Raw genomic sequence first — 12,449 nt, 5'->3', positions numbered from 1 at the left:
TCCTTAAAAATCTAAAATTAGAACTACCATACAACCCAGCAATCCCACTACTGGGCATATACCCTGAGAAAACCATAATTCAAAAAGAGTCATGACTAAAATGTTCATTGCAGCTCTATTTACAATAGCCAGGACATGGAAGCAACCTAAGTGTCCATCATCAGATTAATGGATAAAGAAGATGTGGCACATATATACAATGGAATATTACTCAGCCATAAAAAGAAACGAAATTGAGATATTTGTAGTGAGGTGGATGGACCTAGAGTCTGTCTTACAGAGTGATGTAAGTCAGAAAGAGAAAAACAAATACCATATGCTAACACATATATATGGAATCTAAGAAAAAAAAAAAAAAAGGTCATGAAGAACCTAGGGGTAAGGCAGGAATAAACACACAGACCTACTAGAGAATGGAATTGAGGATATGGGGAGGGGGAAGGGTAAGCTGTGACAAAGTGAGAGAGTGGCATGGACATATATACACTACCAAACGTAAAATAGATAGCTAGTGGGAAGCAGCCGCATAGCACAGGGAGATCAGCTCGGTGGTTTGTGACCACCTAGAGGGGTGGGATAGGGAGGGTGGGAGGGAGACGCAAGAGGGAAGATATATGGGGACATATGTATATGTATAACTGATTCACTTTGTTATAAAGCATAAACTAACACACCATTGTAAAGCAATTATACTCCAATAAAGATGTTAAAAAAAAAAAGTTAAAAGACAACCCACAGAATAGGAGAAAGTATCTGCAAATACTTATACTTGCTGATATAAGGGACTTATATCTGCAAGTACTCTTAAAACTCAATAGTAAAAAGATAAACAACTCAGTTGAAAAATAGGCAAAGGATTTGAATAGACATTTCTCCAAAAGATATACAAATGATCAATGGGCACATGAAAAGATACTCAACATCATTATTCATTAGGGAAACACCAATCAAATCTACACTGAGATACCACTACACACTCACTATAACAGTTTTAGTTATTAACAAGACAAACAATAACGAGCATTGGCAAGGAAGGGGAGAAACTGGAACCCTCAGGCATTGTTGGTGGGAATATAAAATGGTGCAGCTATTTTGCATAACAGCTTGAAAGTTCCTCAAAATGTTAGACATATTTTTACCAGATGATGCAGCAATTCCAGCTGCTAGGTGTATATCCAAGAGCAATGAAAATACATTTCCATTTTCAAAAAGGAATGTATACAAATGTTCATGCAGCATTATTTTTTTCATATTTATTTATTTATTTATTTAGGCTGTGCCGGGTCTTAGCTGTGGCACGTGGGATCTTCGTTGAGGCATGCGGGATCTTTAGTTGTAACATGCGGACTTCTTAGTTGCGGCATGCGGGATCTAGTTCCCCAACCAGGGATCGAACCCGGGCCCCCTGTACTGGGAGCGTGGACTCTTACCCACTGGACCACCAGGGAAGTCCCAGCAGCATTATTCTTAATAGCCAAAATGTGGAAACAACTCAAATGTCCAACAACTGATGAGTAGATATATAAAATGTGGTATAGGGACTTCCCTGGTGGTCCAGTGGCTAAGACTCCATATTCCCAATGCAGGGGGGCCGGGTGTGATCTCTGGTCAGGGAACTAGATCCCACATGCTGCAACTAAGAGCTTGCATGCCGCTACAAAGATCCTGCATGCCACAACTAAGACCCAGTGCAGCCAAATAAATTTAGGAAAAAATAAATTAAAAATAAAATAAAATGTGGTATATCCATACAAAAATATTATTTGGCAATAAAAAGGAATAAAGTATGAAGTAATGATCCACGTTACAATGTGCATAAACCTTGAAGACATTGTGCTAAGTGAAAGAAACCAGTCACAAAAAACCATATATGGTATCATCCCATTCATATGAAATGCCCCAAATAGGCAAACCTATAGAGACAGACAGTAGATTAGCAGTTGCCTAATTGGGGGGTGGTTTGAGGGGAAGGGAGAAGAAGGTAGAGGTTAGGGGGATTGACTACTAATGGGTATGAGGTTTCTTTTGGGGGGTGATGGAAATGTTACAAATTTTATTGTAATAATGGTTGCACAAATCTGAATATACTAAAAACCATTAAATTGTACACCTTAAATGGGTAAATTGAATGGTATGTGAATTATATCTCAGTGAAGCTATTTAAAATAAAGCTGTCAGGAAATTCTGAAGGGATCACTGACTCTGAGCCTCACTGTGGTGGGCTGCTTGTTGGGAGCCCCTAATATCAGCATCTTTTAGGTTGCATTCACCAGGAAAGAGGCTTCTACCATCACCTGGAGAGTGAGGTTCTGCCTGACGATGTTCTGGGAGCTCTTAAAAAAAATTTTTTTTTTAAATTTAGACCTGAATTAGAAGTTTTTCTCAGACAATACAGTTTTGGTACTAGTTTTTCCTGCCAGAATAACTGAAAATACTTTCCAGAGATCACGAGGAAGGGAATTGACATTTACTAAGCCTCTAGGCACTTCCCATTCTCTAGTGCAGTCTGTGGGATGACATTACGTTAATATTCTCATTTTTACAGATGAGGAAACCAAGGTTCAGAAAGTAACACAGCTAGAAAGAGGTGAAGCTCTGATGTCTGAATCCAGTGCCAAGCTCTGCTCACTTTACTACAGCTGCCTTTGCTTTGGTTAGCCTCCGTTCAAAAAGATCCTTCTCACCTTTCTTCTATGAAAGAGTGCCATTGAAACAGTTCTTCTCATCCATTCATATGAACCATGGCTCTCTGACAAATATCATGAGAAGTGAAATCAGGGTTATATGGCAGGAAAATACCCCTTTCCTCTTTGAGGGACAAAGATCATGTCTCACATTCTTTATATGTTCAACAACCCCTAGTACAAAAATCTGTACTAGTTCTGGTTCCCCAAAAAATATCAAAGTATTTTACCTTGTAGATGGTAGTTGTCTTTAAAATAATTCTCAAATCTGTGGTATTTTTTAAAGGAAAAATCATGGAAGAGTTGGCACACTTACCTCTGGCATCTGTTTTATCTGACTCACTGAGACCTATATCATCTTTGGCATCAGTGCTTCCCTCAACACCATGTCTTATGAAAAACTTAATATCATTTTCATCAATTTCACTCTCATCATCTGTATCATATTTCTGTAGTCCTTCCAATAGCTTTACTGCTGCTAAATGGGCAAACCTGTAGAAAAGAATTAGTAATTACAAGATCCACAATCTTTTTCAAATTGAAATAGCAGTTTGCATTTAATTTAGGGAATTACACTCTACATTATCCCACCAACTCACGCACCAATGAAGAACAAAAACTGTATCTGAAGGTCAGTGACAATTTGATGCATATCCAGCAATGCGGGGAATTCAAACAGTTAGTGGAAACTAAGGACAAGCAGTCATATTAAAGAATGATTCCAGAATTTTTTTTTTTGGCCACGCCGCGGGGCTTGTGGGATCTTAGCTGCCCGACCAGGGACTGAACCCGGGCCCTCGGCAGTGAAAGCGAAGAGTCCTAACTACTGGACCGCCTGGGAATTCCCAGATTCCATTTTTTAGTGGCAAAAATCCAACTGAAAGAAGTGACCCAATATCAAAAGAATATTTGGTGTGTCCCCAAATGGAACTGCTCAACTGAGTAGAAAGCCCGGAACCACCCTACTTGATTTACCTGTATTTACTACCTTTTCCTGATGGCCTAATTTAGATCATAGAATTAGTTCTGGTTCCAGTTTTAGGGAAAACTATAGCTCTAGCTCCCTTAATCTTCATCCTTCCTCAACCCTCAAAGCACTCAGCATGGCTTTGAAATTTAATGGAAAAATAATGACTTTCATATCCACATTTCTTATTTTCTTTGATCTTTCCCACATCTCTATGAAGCTTCTAATAATATACCCTTGGTTTTCAAGTTGTTGTTGTGATTGTATGTAATCTGCATTATTTTTCCCACAGTTTTGCTAATTAAAATGTTCAATGCTGGGACTTCCCTGGTGGTGCAGTGGTTGAGAGTCCGCCTGCCAATGCAGGGGACACGGATTTGAGCCCTGGTCTGGGAAGATCCCACATGCCGCGGAGCAACTAAGTCTGTGCGCCACAGCAACTGAGCCTGCGCTCTAGAGCCCGCAAGGCATAACTACTGAGCCCGTGTGCCACAACCGCTGAAGCCTGTGCGCATAGAGGCCGTGCTCTGCAGCAAAATAAGCCACCGCAATGAGAAGCCCACTTACTGCAACTAGAGAAAGCCCGCGCACAGCAACAAAAACCCAACCTAAGCAAAAATAAATAAATTAATTTTTTTTAAAAAAAATGTTCAATGCTTTCTCTTAGGACATGGAGAATTACTCGCTAAACATAAAAACCTCAAATTTTATTTTGTTCACACACTTCCATAACCATGTGCACATGCACACATATATCTTTACCTTTCACCAGGTACTGCAAATCATTAACAATATAGTAACAAACATAAGAAGTTGTACGGTTAATAGAATTCGTTATCTCTATTACTAGATTGTCACTTCACAGCTATCATTTACTGAGTACTTGCTTTATGCCAGATTCAAGGTTGTTTCTATAACACTACACTCACACTAGCACTTTGGTGCATGAATGACAAAGAAATGTGGGTCAGAAATTATGAATATATTCAGATACAGTACTAAATCACCCATGTAATACTGATATAAAGACAGACAAATAGATCAATGGATAAAATACAGACTACGGAAATAAGCCCACGCATACATGGACACCTGACGTGGACAAAGACACAAAGGCAATAGAAGAAAAAGGACAGCTTTTTCAACAAATGGTGCTAGAACAATTAGATATCCATATGCAAAAAAAAGAACTTGGATACATACCTCATACCACATACAAAAATTAACTCAAAATGGATCACAGACCTTAATGTAAAACCTAAAACTGTATATATAACAATGTCTAAAAGAAAACATAAAAGAAAATCTTTGTGACTTGGTGTAAATCAAAGATTTCTTAGATGTGATACCAAAAGCATAACCCATAAAAGAGCAAATTGATAAAAAAATTTTGCTCTTCATTGTTAAGAGAATGAAAAAACAAACCACAACTGGGAGAAAATCTTCACAAAACAAAAATCTGAGAAAGAACTAGTATCCAGAATATAGAAAGAGTTCTTAAAACTCAACAATAAGAAAACCACCCAAGTTTTAAAAGTGGATAAAAGATCTGAACAGTCACTTCACCAAAGGAAAACATACAAATGGCAAATATGTATATGAAAAGATGCCCCAAATCATTTTCCATTAGGAAAAAACAAAAAACACAATGAGACACCACTACACACCTACTGGAATTACGAAAATCAAAAACTCTGACAATATCAAATGCTGGCAAGGTAAGAAGCAACAGAAACACTCATCCACTGCTGATGGAATGCAAATTGGTGTGGTCACCTTGGAAGGCACTGTGGCAGTTTCTTATAAAGATAAACACACCCTCTTAGCATCTGACTCAGCAATCCTACTCCTACGTATTACTCAAGTGAACTGAAAACTTATGTTCACACAAAAATCTGTATCTGAATGTTTATAGCAGCTTTATTCATAATCACCAAAAAGTAGATACAAACAAGATATCCTTCAACAGATTAGGGGATAAGCAAACTATGGAATACTATGGAATTCCACAGTCAATGGAATACTACTCAGCAATAAGAGATGAACCACTAATACACATGAATGATTTTCAAAATAATTATGCTGAGTGGAAAAAGCCAAATATATAAGAGTACATACCGTATGATTCCATTTATATAAAATTCTAGCAAATGCAAACTAATCTATAGTGACAGAAAGCAAATTAGTGTCTGTTTGGGGATGGGGCAGTGGAAAGCAGTAGGAGGGAGAGATTACAAAGGTGCACAAGGAGATTTTAGGAGGTGATGGATATGTTCACTATCTTGATTGTGGTGATGATTTCACAGGTATATACATATATCAGAATTCATCAGTTTGTGCTGTACAAATATGTGTACTTTACTATATGCCAATTATACCTTGATAAAGCTATTTTAAAAAATAAAAAATAGTGGGCCTGAGTTGATAATGATGCTACTATGTGGTAAAACAAAACCATATTCCATGGCTTCAAAGAGATCCCACAGACAAAATTTTAAGGAACATGAACTCACAAACAAAAATTGCATGGCAATTTAATGAATAATTAGGCCCTTGCATCCCGTCAAGCCTCATGTGTAACTTTTAGCCCACACTCCTAGTTTAGATTCAAGCAGTTCTGAACCACATGCGTTCCTCAGACAAACAAGGTGTTATCTTAAAACTCTTCCTCCTTCAAGTGTCACCATAAATGTTGCTTTCTCCAAAAAAAAGTTTTCCCAGACTTCTACATAAATTCTGTCCCCCGTAGTTGCCTTCATAACTCTTACCATCATCTGTATTAACATTTCTCCCCCACAACTTTAGAACAGGAATACTTGGGCACTTTTTCTTCTGTGCTCTTACTGCACCTTATACATGACATGTAATACGACATACTGATTATAATCAATAAAAGTTATGTTTGTACATTTGTCTCTCCACAAGACTGTAAGTTTCTTGAGGGCAAGGACTATTTTTTGTCATCTTGGTAAACTTAATGCTAACCATAGCACGTGGAGCATGGTAAGTATACAGGAAGTTGAATGAAAAAACAATCAAATGAACAAATGGATGAACTAAATATTCTGTGAGGGCCTGACCTGAATGAGCTAGAGGTGTTCTATAATAGGTGTTACATTTAATTCAAATATAAATATTAAAATTTGTTTCAAAATCCATGTGACTCCTTTTGATTACTCCTTTTTATCACACAGCATTTCTCAACAGGTACCAGCATTTGGGTGGGACAATTCTTTGTTGTACACTACTGTTCTGAGCACTGTAGAATGTCTGGCATTCCTGGACCTGACCTCATGAAACATTAGTGATGGTCTCCATCACTGTGACAACCCCCTCCCCACATTTCCAAATGCACACCCCCCAAGAAGGGGGACTACTACCTCCCAGCTGAGAATCACTGCTTTAGAGAGAAGAGCTGATATGTTGTCAAATGTCAATTCAGCTTGAAAATTATCATTCCATCAGCATTTGACTGAGTCCTATAATCCAGAAATCTTCAGAGATTTCTGAGTATAGAAGAGTAAATGCAAAACTTTAAAAACAAAAGAAAGAAGCAAAGCAGATAGGGATACCTCTTAGCCACATCACTGGGTTTCTCCCTTGCTTTGTTGGTAATATTACTGTCTGCTCCCATTTTAATTAGCCACTGCAAACACTCTATGTGGCCTTGCCCAGCAGCTGTAAAAACAAAACAAAATGTACACACAAAAAAGTTACTGTTATTAGAACAATTTTCTAAAATTTTGGACAGTACCACTGCAGAGTATTTTTGTAAATACTAATCCTTACAATAACCAGCAGAAGTAGGTTGGCCAGATGTTATTTTCTCTAGTTCATTTATTCATTCATTAGACAAATATTTAATAAAGTATCTGCTGTACTCAGCCCCTATGCAGAGAGCTTTACATACAGATATAGATGTTGAAGCTCAAAGAGGCTATTTAACATCATACAGCCAGTAAGTAATGGATTTGAAACTATAATCTAGGTTTTTTCTAATCCTTATCCAGTGCTCATCTACTGTATTCATAGCTCCTGACCAATCTTGTACCAGGCCAAATGTAAGTGCAATCTGTGTGAATGTGAAAGACTTTGAAAATCTTTTGCCATCTTGTATAAGTAGCTTATTCCTCTGACCCTCATAACTCAAAATGTTCAGGGCCCCTCACTGATTACCTAAACTGTTCACCACCTTTCCTTAAAACACATGCACTCAATATTAATTTTCACCTCCACAACTCTGCTTATGTGTCTTCTCACCTAGTGCCCATCACTCAATCATATGATCATCTAATTTCTCCCCTCCTTCTAGGTCCATCTCAAAATGCAGGGAAACTGTTGGGGGGAAACTCAGTCTAAAAAGATCTGAGTTTAGGTCCACTAAACAACAGATTGCAGGACAGGACAGAACTTAGCAAGTGGCTGGCATATAAAGACACTCAATAAACGTCTATAGAGTTGATGAATAAATGAATGGAAAAAAATGAATGAAACCTCAGCTTTGCTCTTACTAGCTGTGTAACCTCAGTCAAGAAACCTGAGGGGGGACTTCCCTGGTGGCGCAGTGGTTAAGAATCCGCCTGCCAATGCAGGGGACATGGGTCCGAGCCCTGGTCCGGGAAGATCCCACATGCCGTGGAGCAACTAAGCCCATGTGCCACAACTACTGAAGCCCGTGTGCTTAGAGCCTGTGCTCTGCAACAAGAGAAGCCACTGCAATGAGAAGCCCGCGCACCACAACAAAGAGTAGCCCCTGCTCGCCCCAACTAGAGAAAGCCAGTGCGCAGCAGCAAAGACCCAACACAGCCAAAAATAAATAATAAATAATTTTTTAAAAAAATAAATAAAAAATAAAAGCTAAATAACTCAACAGCAATTGTGTCAGAACTGAAGATGAAGCAGGAATCATAACTTACCTTTATGCATAAGAGTTGATCCATTATTATCACGTTCATTAATATTGATTACTCCATCTTCTATTAATTTCTTAAGCATTGCCAAATCACCCTTAAAGGCAGCCACATGACCTGGAAATGCTAAAGCTATGAATTAAAAATTCAGCATTTCAGGAAACATAGGAATTCGTTCCTTTTCCCTGCCTTAATCAGTCACACATTTCAGGTTTCAGTATTAACTCAACTATGAGAATGTTACATTGGAATTAGTTCAGTTGATGCAATGACAAGTAATAAAAAGAGAATCATAAAATAAGATTATTATTAACTGTGTAGCCTTTCCATCCCTCAGGATCTCAAACATGCCAGGAATATATGGTACCAGAACTATTCTTGCCATCTTCCCTGTTTCTCTCAGGCCACCACAAAACACAAGGAGATGGTCATTTTCAACCCTTTGTATAAAGACATACTTGGTCTCAAGTCCTACATTTGCATAGACCACTCCCTCCCCGTTTACAAGTGAAGAAAGCAAAAGAAACTGGAAGGAGATAAAGTATATGTGTGTATCTATACATAAACATAGACACAGACAGGTGTGAATACACCTGACCTAGTGCCTAGCACATAGTAAATACTTAATAAAATGTTTTTAATGATAACAACGAGATATACTGAGCCCTTACTGAATGCCAAGCATGGTAGTACGCACTTGTAAGGATTGCCTCATTTAACCCCCTCAACAACCCTGAGGTAGCTATTCTCATTTCTACATATGGAAAGGAAACAACCTAGAAGACCCAAGGAGTATTTTAAAAAGGACAAAGTTGGAGACTTATAATACCTGACTGTAAGTCTTACTATAAAGCTACAGTAATCAAAACTGTGTAGTACTGGGCTTCCCTGGTGGTGCAGTGGTTAAGAATCTGCCTGCCAATGCAGGGGACATGGGCTCGAGCCCTGGTCTGGGAAGATTCCACACGCCGCAGAGCAACTAAGCCAGTGCACCACAACTACTGAGCCTGCACTCTAGAACCCACGAACCACAACTACTGAAGCCTGTGCACCTAGAGCCTGTGCTCCGCAACAAGAGAAGCCACTGCAATGAGAAGCCCGCGCACCGCAACGAACAGTAGGGTAGCCCCCACTCACCGCAACCAGAGAAAGCCCCCGTGCAGCAACGAAGACCCAATGCAACCAAAAATAAAATAAATAAATTTATTTAAAAAAAAAAAAAGAGAGACACGAGAGCTTGCTTCCTCTCTTTCAAAAAAAAAAAAAACACTTTGTAGTACTGGCAAAGAGACCTACCAATAAGACAGAATGCATAAACAAAATATGCATCCATACAATGGAATACTATTCAGCAATAAAGAGTAACGAACTTCTAATATACACAACACAAATGAATCTCAAAAGATTAGAGAAACCCATTAGAAATCCATTTCCATTAGAAAACCCAAACTAATCTATAGTGACAGAAAACAAATCAGTGGCTGTGTGCGGCCAGGGTGAAAAGAGGGATGAACTACAAGAGGGTATGAAAAAACATTTGAGATGAACTGCATACTTTAAATAAATACAGTTTATTTTATGTAAATCATACTTTAATAAAGTTGCTTTTTTTAAACAAGGGTATCATTTGTGAAAAAACAAGCCACAGTGTGAGAGAAAATATCTATATCAGATAAAATTAATAAATGATTGGTATCAGAACTATATAAAACAGCTCAAATTATTTAGAAAAGGACAAAGAACACAATTTTACAGGCAATTCAATAGAAAACTAGAATAGCCAATAACTTTACTAAACAATGTTCAGCCTCATTAGTAATCGAAAAAATGCAAATAAAAACACAAGTTAAACCTCTTCATACCCAACTAAGTGGCAAAAATTTTTACGTCTGACAATACTTAATATTGTTTCTCTAAATTCTCACCAAACATTGCTGATGAGAGTGTAAATTACTACAACCACTCTGATAAAGAATGCAGCATTTATAACTATTTATACTGAAAATGGGCATATCCCAACAAGCAAAACCTAAAGTAGAGTTTCCCAACTATTTACCAAGGCAGTGCTCTTAACTCTCAATCTTCAGAGAAGATAGGCAGTACCTCAAGAAGCCTCATCCAACAGTACCAGTATGCCACACAAATATCATTTTCTATGTGGGCAAAGTGTGAAAAGGGTAGGGAAGCACTTCTCTAAAGAACATCCTGGGGCTTCCCTGGTGGCGCAGTGGTTGAGAGTCTGCCTGCCGACGTAGGGGACATGGGTTCGTGCCTCGGTCCAGGAAGATCCCACATGCCGCAGAGCGGCTGGGCCCGTGAGCCATGGCCACTGAGCCTGCGCGTCTGGAGCCTGTGCTCCGCAACAGGAGAGGGCACAATAGTGAGGCCCACGCACCACAAAAAAAAACAAAAAAAACACAAACAAAAAAAAATCCTGTGCATGTAAACAAGGACACATACAAGAATATCAATTACCACCGTGATTGTAATTCTGAAAACTGTAAACAATCTAAACGTCAAATCGGAGAATGGATAAACAGTGTTTTATTAAATGCAATACCACAAACAATTTAAAAGAATAAACTAGAATACATCTATCTGTCTAATAAACCTCAAAAATCATAACATTTTGTGAAAAAAGAAAGTTAGAGAGAAGTATACATTACTATTTCATGCCATTTTTATAAAGTTTTAAAAGAAGTTTCAAAGACTTCTAGTTGTCCACTAAAATCCCCTTCCTTCCACAGTAACAAGAGCTGCATCTGAGCTGAGGCCTCTCAGCTGGGTACTAAATTATCCAGGCTTCCTTGCAGCTGGGTGTGGCCATGTGACTAAACTCTTGCCAATAGAATGTTAGCAAAAGTGATGACTGCAAATTAGACCTTAAAAATCCTAGCTTAGGGCTTCCCTGGTGGCGAAGTGGTTGAGAATAGGCCTGCCGATGCAGGGGACACAGGTTCGTGCCCCGGTCCGGGAAGATCCCACATGCCACGGAGTGGCTGGGCCCGTGAGCCATGGCTGCTGAGCCTGCGCGTCCGGAGTCTGTGCTCCGCAAGGGGAGAGGCCGCAACAGTGAGAGGCCTGCGTACCGCAAAAAAAAAAAAAAAAAAATCCTAGCTTATACTCTTGTTCTCTCCCCACCTCCTGCTGGATTAGCAACAACTAGAGAGAGCTAGTTAGGAAGATAACAGGTCCCTGAATGACTACATAGAACAGATGCACTCTCCAACCAGGGCTATTATATAAAAGAAATAAACTTCTATATAATTTAAGCTGCTGAATTTTAGGATTTCTTATTAGATATAACAGTTTAGTCTGTTAAACTAAAAATACACAAAATGATACTGCAAATTTTTGTGAGTATATATATACTAAATATAAAACCATAGAATGGAATTATAAATCCAAAATAATGGTTACCTCTGAGGGAGAAAAGGAAATGAATGGTATTAGGGAGAGAGAACCAGGAAGCTTCAAGTGTATCTTATCTATAATATTTTATTCTTAAATCTAGTGGTATAAAGAGTGTTCACTGAAGACTCTCAAGATGGCAGAGGAGTAAGATGTGGAGATCACCTTCCTCCCCACAAATACATCAAAAATACATCTACATGTGGAACAGCTCCTACAGAACACCTACTGAACTCTGGCAGAAGACCTCAGACTTCCTAAAAGGCAAGACACTCCCCACGTACGTGGGTAGGGCAAAAGAAAAAACAGAGACAAAAGAATAGGGACGGGACCTGCACCAGTGGGAGGGAGCTGTGAAGGAGGAAAAGTTTCCACACACCAGGAGGCCCCTTTACTGGCGGAGATGGGGAGTGGGTGGTGGGGAAGCTTCGGAGCCATGGAGCAGAGCGCAGCAACAGGGGTGCAGAGGGCAAAGCA

At 38.9% G+C, this 12,449-nt stretch overlaps 1 protein-coding gene across 10 annotated transcripts in view; it reads right to left on the bottom strand.

The window, feature by feature from the left end:
* The window catches only part of ANKRD42 (ankyrin repeat domain 42), a 77,775-nt gene that overhangs the window by 37,059 nt on the left and 28,267 nt on the right, over window positions 1-12,449 (bottom strand). For 8 of the 10 annotated variants that reach the window (XR_003428110.1, XM_027083533.1, XM_027083538.1 and 5 more), the window contains 3 exons: window positions 8,568-8,693; window positions 7,224-7,329; window positions 3,001-3,176 (listed from right to left, as the gene is read on the bottom strand). Coding sequence is in view for 9 of the 10 variants with exons in the window: in XM_027083533.1 (XP_026939334.1) it covers window positions 3,001-3,176; window positions 7,224-7,329; window positions 8,568-8,693 (408 nt within the window). In the remaining variant the exon portion in view is untranslated. Of the gene's footprint in view, window positions 1-3,000; window positions 3,177-7,223; window positions 7,330-8,567; window positions 8,694-12,449 lie in introns of those variants that run through there. The other 2 variants (XM_027083537.1, XM_027083541.1) reach the window with 2 other exon arrangements.

This window comes from Aethalodelphis obliquidens, unplaced genomic scaffold, assembly GCF_003676395.1.
Source record: "Aethalodelphis obliquidens isolate GAN/ISIS:26980383/991018 unplaced genomic scaffold, ASM367639v1 scaffold50, whole genome shotgun sequence".
NCBI classification, from domain to species: domain Eukaryota; kingdom Metazoa; phylum Chordata; class Mammalia; order Artiodactyla; family Delphinidae; genus Aethalodelphis; species Aethalodelphis obliquidens.
This window is presented reverse-complemented; position numbering and strand designations above follow the sequence as displayed.